A 10,487-nucleotide genomic window follows, 5' to 3' on the forward strand; every position below is an offset into this window, starting at 1 on the left:
CTACTACTGCCAGGAACACGCTGCTCGAACTGTGGGATGCGGCTGGCAGACTGCCTCAAATGTAATTTCGCCTCAAATGTAATTTCATGCGTACCAATTGTCACGTAACTGTGCTAGATGGTTTTCGTGCATTATCTCAGTCTTCATAAAAACCCTTAAAGCAGGCACTATGATGTACATAGTTTTTAAAATATATTTTATTGACTTAAGAGAGGAAGGGAGAGAGAGAGAAACATCAATGGTGAGAGTCATTGATTGGCTGCCTCCTGCACATCTCCTACTGGGGCTAGAGCTTGCAACCTGGGCATGTGCCCTGACCTGGAATCGAACTGTGACTTCCTGGTTCATAGGTCGACACTCAACCACTGAGCCATGCTGGCTGGGCGATAATACATATTTTAAAGATTAAGAAATTGAGGTTTATGCAGCAAGTAAAGGGGCAAAAAAGACTGTAGCCAGAGCTTCCAGACTATACAACCCATGCTATACTGCCTCTCAACCTCGGGGTCCCTGCAGCCAATGTATCATGCAATGAGGCTGGATGAGAACAGTAATACCGATTACTGCTGTAGCTAACATCCACTGAGTACCTTTAGTTCCCCATTCCCTGTACTCTCAGCATTTCCCCACACTGACGATGCCAGTTAGGAGTATTATGATCTGAAATGACTTGACAATTGATAAGAAGAGCAAGCTGCTTTTACTCGTTTATCTGTGATCACTATTACTGCTGCCCCTACTAGCAGCCACATGGTACTGAGCAAACACAATGGGCCTGGTCCAGCGCTGAGTGCTCTCCAAGATGGCCTGCCTTGTCTGACCCTCTCAGCAGCCCTGGGACGCAGGTACTAACGTTACCTCCAGTTGACAGATGAGGATGCTGAGGCACAAAGATGCTCACTTTTTAACTGACCAGGGATTCCAGTACAGGGGGATACTCTCTGGAGCTGTTCTGCCTTTGGTCCAATTAGCTTCTAGCCTTGCCATCCCCAAACACAGAAGGATAGCCAGAGACAGTCCAGGAAGCCCACATGGGCTAGGAGTCTGCCCTTTAGGACAAGGCCTCTGGTCCAGCCCTCCTTTCCCACTAAGGAGGTATAGACTGCGCCCCCCCCCCCAGCACAGGGTAACTGTTACTCATTTCAATGTTCTCTCCCTCAAAAGAATAAGGCAGGTCCCCAATCCCCATCACTTACATAGCCCCCTAAGGCATGGCAAGACATGCAGTAGTGGGGGGGTAGCTCTGTACCCTTTCACCAATCCAACAACTGCTACCCTCTAAGAGGGAGCCTAGAGCCACAGGTAGGCAACCCCCAAGAGTCAGCAGCTCCCCCACAACCCCAACTCAACCTTGGGGGACATGGAGCATTGAGCTCTACCAGGGTATCTGGGAAGAAACTGCCAGGAGGCTGAGAGTAAAGTGACTGCTCACAGTAGCTGTTTGGTGTCAGGGAAGCAAAACTACTGGATGGAGCCAACTTCCTCCATTTCCTGTGATCACCCCGTGGCTCCTCAGGAAGCCACAGGAGAGAAAGATCCTAAGGAGCAGGTGGGGAGAGCCTAGAATGGTCCCAAAACACCCAACATCCACCAAACCCTGGAAGCCGCCTGTCCCCATAGATAATGCTGCTACTTGAATAGCCTTGCTGGAAGGGAATAGTCTACCATCAGCCCTTCCTGGGAGTGCTGGAGAAATGGGCTGCTTTCTTCTCTCTAGGGTGACATGAAAGCAGTACAGTATAGGGGTCAAACTATGGGCTTCTTAGGGAGCCTGCTAGACCTAGGTTCACGTCCTATTTCCTCATCTTATTCGCTCTGTGACCTTGGGCAAGCCACTTGACTATTCCGTGCTCAGTTTCCTCATCTACAAAATGGGGATAGTAACAGTACCTAGCTACTTTACCGGGGTGTTGTGAGAATTAAATGACTTCATACAGATAAATACCTAGAGAAATAGATCAGCAATAGTAAGTGCTTGAATTGTTGTTATTGCTGGAAAGTGGTTGAGCTGAGATCGGCTAACACTAAGTCTCTCTTACATAGTACTGTTTCCGCGTCCTAAATGGGAAGAAGTTAAAAAAAAGACTTCTTCCAAATAAAAGGTTCAACTCTTTGAAGTAAATGACCATTTCCTGGTGTCTTCAGCTGATCTGAGAGAGGGTTCAAAATGATAAAGTCCTTTGAGGCCACTGCCCATTATTCTCACCTGCCCAGCTCTCATCTATTCCTTTGAGGTCTCTCTCAAGCCCCTCATCTTCTGTGGACTCTTCTAAGTGAACTCCTGACGACTGACCCCTCCTCACATTCTAAACTCTTCTACTACCATTATGCTGTATACCTCAGCACTTAATTGCATTCTGCCTAACATTGCTGATTGAGGTCTTTCAAACAGGCCTAGGTTCAAATCCTGCTGGTAACACTACTGGCTCTGTAATGGTGGACAGCTTACTTAACCTCCCTGAATTGCAGTTCCCTCGTCTGCAAAACAGCAATAATTATACTATTTCAGGAGAGTATGATGATTCCATGAGACACCAGTGGAAAATTCTGGCACACAGGAGATATTCAAAACATGCTGGTTTTATTCCTGACTTAGATTACAAGTGGGATGACACCTGGAAGCACAATTTGAACTTCTTGCATTGAACACACAACTAAGTACATTGAAGTAATACAGTAAACACATCGTTGGTTTAAAAGGACTTATTTGATATCATGTGGGAAATTTTAAACATACAATTCAATAGCAAGTTCTCAAATATTTATCCCACGGAACCTGCTCAATCTCTCTTTTAGAAGCATAGGCCGTTTTGTGGAATGTACACATATGAGACAACTATAGTCTGAGTAACAAACGAAGGGGCCGTAAGGGAACAAGGGGTAATGGACAATGCAGGGAAAAGCTACCAAAGATCTGTAGCCTAAAGAGGGTAGTGACATCACATGTAAAGTCTTCCCCTGCCATTTAGCAGTCTGTACCAATGAGCATAAACGTTGACCCTCAAAACTCCAAAGCTGGGACTTTATTCTAAGGAGATAATTCAAAAAATGAGCTAACATGTACACACAAGGATGTTCAATGCAGTGCTATTTATTATATCCAAAAATTATAAATATTCTAATTAATTAAATCAATGGAATATCATATTAGCCTTTAAGAATGTGACTATCTAAAAATGTTGATAAAGAATGATAACCATGTTAAATGAATACAGTAGGTATAAAACAGCATGAACATGATACACATGTATAGTCTTATACAAACTGTATGTGTTTACACATACATACAACAGAGCTGCCTAGAAAAATGTTTGCCAAAATGTTAATAATTACCATCTATGGCTGGTGATTTTTACTTTCTTCTTTATACTTTTTGTATTGTTTGAATTTTCTATACGATAATGTGTATATCTTTATAATCAGAAAATAAGAACATTTTTATTTTGGGAAAAATAAATCTCCTTACAATGAGAGCTGCTTTGTTCTTCCTACTCTAATTCTTTGCCTCACTCTATAGTTTCCTTTCAGTTGCAAAAGTCTAGAAGGCAATCAGTTCTGCTCTGCCTAACCTCTTATAGCTGCCACTCTGGTCAGAGGTCAAAATGCCAGGGAATCATTAGGCTCTTTCTAAAGGAAATGCTTTGCACCACATAGGACAGAAGAGAGTAGCATTACAGTTGTGACACAGCAGTTCCCTCCCATTGCTTTTCAACCAGAACTCCTTGTATAAAGAGCCTTTATGCTCCATTAAAACTATCTACTCATAATGGAAATAGGAATTAGAGATGGGAGGTCAATGTAAGGTCACTGTTTCTTCAAAGAAACAAGCCTCGCAGGCACCTATTGCCTTGCTCAGAAGTATGCACATGGGTATGCATGTGTGCATGCGTGCATGTATGTCTGTCTGTGTGTGTGTGTGTGTGTGTGTCTATGTGATCTGCAGTCCATGTCACAAAACACTTTTGAGACTCACATCATGATCCCAATTAAAATGTTACTTCGCAAGTGTATTACTAGCATATTTATTTTCTGGTTTCTGGGTTTTTTCTCTCCAATTACAGTCACTAGAAAAACACCAATACACAGACCTTACAAGAGACGAAAGCCCATGATAACATTGGCCTGAAACAATGAAATAACCCGAGGGTGTATCTGTTTCTTATTCTATTCTAAAAGATCATGGTTTACCTGCTTTACATAGCGTAACTGAGACTCAGCAATTCCATGAATGAAAGACTCCGGTGAAGAGCTTTTTGCATTTCCATCACTGGTTAGTTGAGTTGAAGTTCCCCACAGCATTTCACGAACAGAAGGGGGATTCAGGTCTATGTGGAAGTCAGCTGAAATCTTACAATTGTTCTTCACATCAAATAAGGCAAGATTGATAAAAAAGGGTTCAACCTGGGAATGAAGACAATTCCATTTTTAAACTAAGACGGCTTTTTTAGGTGGAGTGTGTGAAGGGACACAAATTACAAAATATTTTTTTTATTCCTCAAGTTTCTGTGATTACACTTTCTTTCTGAGTTCAGCATTTAGCTAAAATTGCATTAAAGCTCATTTGCACATAAGAAAGAACATTCTAAATAACAGGCCTACAAATTTTAACTTTTGTCAGGTATAAATAATTTCACAAGTTCTAATTTTTTTAATTGATGAGTAGAAATTGGAAGCCAAATTTAAAGCACACCAATTGTCCAACAAATAAAATTTAATTTTCTATAGGTTTATTGAAGTTGCCCCAAAATAATGCCAATATTATAGAATCGAAATAAATCTTCCCTTTTGTTATGTTACAGCTTACTGGATTTACATTTCATAAAAGCTAATAACAGTCAACATCACATTACTTGACAAAAGCTTTGTTGCCCCATCAGCAGTTTTGGAAAACATGATTCCTCTCTACAGATGGCATTTGAGAGCTGGTCACAAAGAGAAATTTCATGCCAGATGGCATAAAGATTAACCCTTTACACACAGAAAGTCTGCTAGTGAGTTTCAGCTACATTGTAAGAGAGAACAAATCATTGTGGATATTTTTCAAAGACAAAACTAGAACCAAAAAAAAAAATCAAGATGAACATGAAATTCAGACTCTCTGGCAATTTTACATTTATAGTTTCAAGAATTTCTGAGCAAATCAAATGATCCGTAATAGCTAATAATTAGAATTTTCTGTGCAGAACAAAATTAATTCACTCTGAGAACAGTGAATGAGGCTGACTGCATAGCATCTGGACCCCTGCATGGCTTTCATGTTCATTACTCATGGCTATGAGCCAATTTCACAGAAGTCATATTTTCTAGTAGAATTCACAAATTTGAGGGTTTACCAGGTTCTGGGGATATGTCTCTCTTGAATGTCAGGAGCCTATTCTATCTGCCTTTTGAATAGGTAAAACTTTCACAAATCTTTCAAGATGAAGACATAGTCACATTTTGGCAAAAGAAAGACATACGTGAAATTCTTCCATGTCAAATGTATCAAAACATGTAGCAATAGAATTTTCACCCAGTAAGTTAGTTCTCAGTTATAAAAAATTAAGATGTGTTCTTAATGCACTGGTTTAGGGGAAGTAGAAGGAAAAGTCATACATACATTTGTGGGTGGTCCTTTTACATTGTCTCCAACTTGACCCAAGATATTAAAAGTTAAATCATGGCAATTTACCAGGAAACGTTTATTGCACTTTTCTTCAAATGGCTTTATATCAGGTTCAATTCCTGAAAAGTCCAATCTCTACAAAACAGATAATATGAATTATTTCCAAAAGAAAATCGGATTCATATTAATATAGATGTATGAGTAAAAATTGCAGTATCCAACAGTTCTCTGTCCATTCTTCATTTGAACCCTTTTTATTTTTTCATTCAACAGCCTCTGTAGAGCTCTTTGACTAAGGTTTAAACACCATTAAAGAAATTTTGGAGGGAGATGAGACTATAGACTCTGATTTAAGGCAAAGAAAAAGTCACAAGTGTACCCTGACCTAAAAAGCCCTATACATCATGACTTCCTACCTCCCCCCACTCCTCTGACCTGATACCCTACAACTCTTGCCTTTCCCCCTGCCCTCTCTTTTCCAGTCACACTGGCATCCTTAGTTGTTTCTCTAGCACAAGTATACTCCTACCTCAGGACCTTTGCACTTGCTGTTCTGTCAGGACCCCCTCCTTCGCCAGACGGACACATGGCTTACTCCCTTCATTTCATTCAGCTGACATTTCCAGAGTCTCCCTTAACTCTCTATAAAAACTGCACATACTCTGAGAGTCTACTCTCCCTTTCCTTGATTTAGTTTTCCAACAATATTTTTTAAATATTTACTCAGGTGTTCATTGTTTGTCTTCACCACAAAATATATGTTTGAGAATGGTAGGAGTTTGGGTTCTTTTATGAGCTGTACAGGAAGCAAAACTGACATAAATGGACATGGGGGGAATCAAGAATTACACAATGGTCTCTACCTTGGAAGATTTAATAGATTGTGATGTTATGCACTTAACTGTGAAATAAAGATGGGGGGAGAATGAGTACAGATGAGTTCAGTTTGGGATGTGTTGAGTTTGAGGTGATGTAAGTGGCTGGAAAAACAGGAGAGGTCTGGGTTGGAGATCTGGATTTGGGAGTCAGTGGCAACCAGGTTGAAGAGGAACCCTGGTGACCACCTCTCTTTAAATCAGGGGTGGTGAACATCCCGCAGGGCCATGTAAGGCCCATGAAACCATTTGGTCTGGCCTGCCAAAACATTAGAGGTGATTTAATTAAATGTTTGATCAAACATAGCAGGTTAATTTTTAAATCGATAATTTTGTATGACCCTACAATGATGTTATAAATATCCAAATGGTCCTTGGCAGGAAAAGGGTTCCCCACCCCTGGTTTAAATGATGAACAGAGAGAGAGGCATCTGCTCAGGAAACTGATAAACACTGAGCTTAGCTTCTAACAGAGCTGGGGGGGGGGGTGTACCCTGGCTCACAGAGATATACATATATTTAATTTTTGATATTACAAATTTTTTTTTAAGTTTCAAACAAAGATATTGAGAGTCAAGGAATTTCTCTGAGCAGGGGAGGAATCTGTCCCTCCCCAAACATACTCATAGAATCCTCCTTCTCAGCTCACAGAGCTCAGGCAATCTAAGTCCGTCTGTTCATTATGAATGTCTAACCAGACTTACATTCTGTTCACAAGTGGGAGGAAAAGTATAGATTGTGGGACAACTTACTATACTTTCAATTAAGACAAGAGACATGGTAGGCGGGAAATGATTGGGTGAATCTAGGCAGAAAATACTGCCAATATGGAAAACTCAAGCCAAGAAACACAAGAATTTTTCTCAATTGCTTAAGTAATTCAAGCCAAAACAGGTATTGTGCCTGAAGAATCTTGGATAAATGTAGCCATTCTGACCCAGGTTGCATCAGTGATAAAATCCTCCTTAAAAGAGCCTAAAATATAATATGCATACCTGAAAGCACAATCTCTGCGCACCCCACCCCCGAGTCTATTTATCTACAAAAGGAATACAAATGCGTGGGCCTAGACAGCTCCCCCTTGAACACTTATCTATCTGTGGAGCCAGAGGAGGCAAGTCATTGCCATGGAGATCAATTCTAATTTCCACCAATTTATCTGCTCTCCTTTCTATCTCAGACAGTGGAATGTGAGGAGAAACTGGACTGAATCACTAAACCCCAGCCCCCAAATCCTTTCCCTTCTCAGGTCTGTTGAGTGCAAATAGTCGGACATATGGCCTTCCCCAGTCGTTCAAAGTTGGAGCCATTCACTTCAGTAGGTCAGCGTTGCTTTATTCTGTAAATCCGTGATAGAAAGCATATCTGTAAACACTGAAACTGTGGCCAAAAGAGAAGGCTGATGTTATAGGATGGCACTTCGCCTAGTAAAGGTACTCAACAGAGACAACATGGATTTCTCTGTAGTGAGCCTGCCTTCCATAATCAACACTAAATGCAATTTTTTGTCCTTAAAGTTTCATCACAACTGTGTATTTTCCTCTCACTTGTAGCTCACTGATAAGCAATTCAAACATAAAATCAGTTTAGTTCCATGACCACAAAAACACTACACCACATTCCTTTTTTACAGATGCTGAATTGAGTTTCAACCACAGTCAATTGGCTTCTTTGTATACAATGAAAGGGGCTGACATGTCCAATTAAAGCCCAATCATGGTGCTTGCAGAGGGGGGAGGGGGATCAAAGCCTCAGATATGTTTGGAACAAGGAAATTTATGAATGAATATCTTAGAACTAAAATTCCTGAGGTCTGATATACTTTTAAAAAATCATATAACTTACACAATGTAATAATGATGGGGGTGGGGGAGATGAAACATTTAAAACAAATTTTCCCCAAATAATAAAAATACCACATAAGAAAATAAAATTACTTGGAAAAAAATTCTGCATTATTTACAGACTATATACTTTTCCCATTTCAAACTAAAAAAATATTGTAATCAAGAAACTGTATGAAGCAAAAAGAAAACACCAAATCAGTCTTCACAAAATTATTTTATATTTTCACTAAGTAAAACTGTAATGCTTACATACTGCATATATTTCTATTTTCAGAACACCTCAAAGATTTGAATTATAAATCATATGTGGAAAAATTAAAAAGAAAAAAATTAGTCTCCCCTCAAATAATTTCATTTTCTCATGAAATGTGTTTTCATTAGGAAAAATACATATAATACATAAATGCTGTAGAAATTTTGTATTTAAACAAATCAGCAATTTAATTAGAAAATATCATGAAATTAGCCCAGACAGCATGGCTCAGTGATTGAGTGTCAACCTATGAGCCAGGAGGTCATGGTTCGAATACCGGTTAGGGCACAAGCCCTGGTAGCTGGCTCAATCCCCAGTGTGGGGCGTGCAGGAGGCAGCCAATCAATGATTCTCTCTCATCATTGATGTTTCTATCCCTCCCCCATCTCCCTTCCTCTCTGAATTTAATAAAGATATACTTAAAAAAGAAAATATCATGAAATTAAATATTAACTGCATATCTCTTAGTTCAAAAAGTACCTAACTCTCATGGAAAAGGTGAAAATCCACATGCACATAAACTTGCACTTCCTTGCACCACTTTCCATTTAGAGTGAGCCAGATGTAAAAATTACCCCAGTTTTCCAGGCCTACGTCAAAACTGGAAAATAAATCACCTGTCTCATATGACCTGGTGTTCTTCATGCTGCAGATACTCACTATTACTAGACCACAATTGTATCTAATAGGTTACAAGAGCACTAATACCATCTTTAAGAATTCTTTAACTTATCCATTTTGAGGCATAAGATGAAGTGAAAAGAAAATAGAGAACTGAAAAAGAAAACCATGTATATTCAGTCCCAAACTATTTGCGTATGTGACAGTCCTCTTGAGTGAAGTTAGTTGTTAAGCTACCTGTTCAAAGATAACAAGACAAATATAAAGCAATCAACATTACGCAGGGGTGCAAAAATCAGTGATTTCAACATTTTAAATGTGTTTTTTTCCAAATAAGCAACAATTGTAGGATTATTTAAAGAAATATATTAATACCTGAACTTCCGAATCAAAAGAAAAGAGGTTCTGTCTTCCATCCCCTCTACTGAGTTTGTTTAGCTGCTCAGTTTCTCTTCCATACTAAAAAATTTAAAACATATATTTACATATATGCACACATACCAAACATTCCTTTATTTCCTTCAAAACAGTATTAAATGCCATTTAAATATATAGCTTCCGTGAAACTAGCAATCTGGCACAGCTTCAAAAATATACCATTCTCCATTTCCATGTACTTAGGATGGATAAAGAATACTTGCTTGGAGGAGAGTCGCTGTGACTATGACCCACAATAAGCTATAGATCAGGTTTTTAGACTCTATGTTCCTCTCATAACATCAAGCATAATATTCAGCCCTAGGAAGTTTGGCTCAGTGGATAGAGCGTCAGCCTGCATATTGAAAGGTCCTGGGTTCAATTCTGGTCAAGAACACATGCCTGGGTTGTGGGTTCAATCTCCAGTAGGGGGTGTGCAGGAGGCAGCCGATCAATGATTCTCTCTCATCATTGATGTTTCTCTCTCTCTCTCTCTCTTGCTCTCCATTCCTCTCTGAAATCACTAAAAATATATTTTAAAAAATATTATTCAACCCATAGTAGTACAAAAAGGAATCCAAGAGACTTTGAATGCAGAAGAGAAATAAATAAGACAGAAAACACTTTACATATCCATGGTGTTAGCCATAGACTATTATATACCACTAGAGGCCCGGTGCACGAATTCGTGCACAGGTGGGGTCCCTCGGCTTGGTCAGCGATCAAGGCCTATCAGGGGGCCAGTCGGCTGGGGTGAGGAACCCCAGGAGGTTGACCGGCTAGCCTCCCCATCAGGGCCCAGGGGGAGGGACTGCAGGAGTTTGGCTGGCCGGCGGGGTGGGGGAAGGGACACATGAGGTTGGCTGGCC

General features: G+C 40.0%; 1 protein-coding gene across 1 annotated transcript in view; it reads right to left on the bottom strand.

Moving 5' to 3' along the window:
- The window catches only part of DOCK11 (dedicator of cytokinesis 11), a 141,734-nt gene that overhangs the window by 108,943 nt on the left and 22,304 nt on the right, over window positions 1-10,487 (bottom strand). Inside the window, exons 6-8 of the mRNA XM_014534185.1 lie at window positions 9,577-9,660; window positions 5,600-5,740; window positions 4,189-4,401 (exon numbers count right to left, since the gene is read on the bottom strand). Of these exons, the coding sequence (XP_014389671.1) occupies window positions 4,189-4,401; window positions 5,600-5,740; window positions 9,577-9,660 (438 nt within the window). The remainder of the gene's footprint in view (window positions 1-4,188; window positions 4,402-5,599; window positions 5,741-9,576; window positions 9,661-10,487) is intronic.

The sequence above is a fragment of the Myotis brandtii genome, unplaced genomic scaffold, assembly GCF_000412655.1.
Source record: "Myotis brandtii unplaced genomic scaffold, ASM41265v1 scaffold126, whole genome shotgun sequence".
Classification (NCBI taxonomy): Eukaryota; Metazoa; Chordata; class Mammalia; order Chiroptera; family Vespertilionidae; genus Myotis; species Myotis brandtii.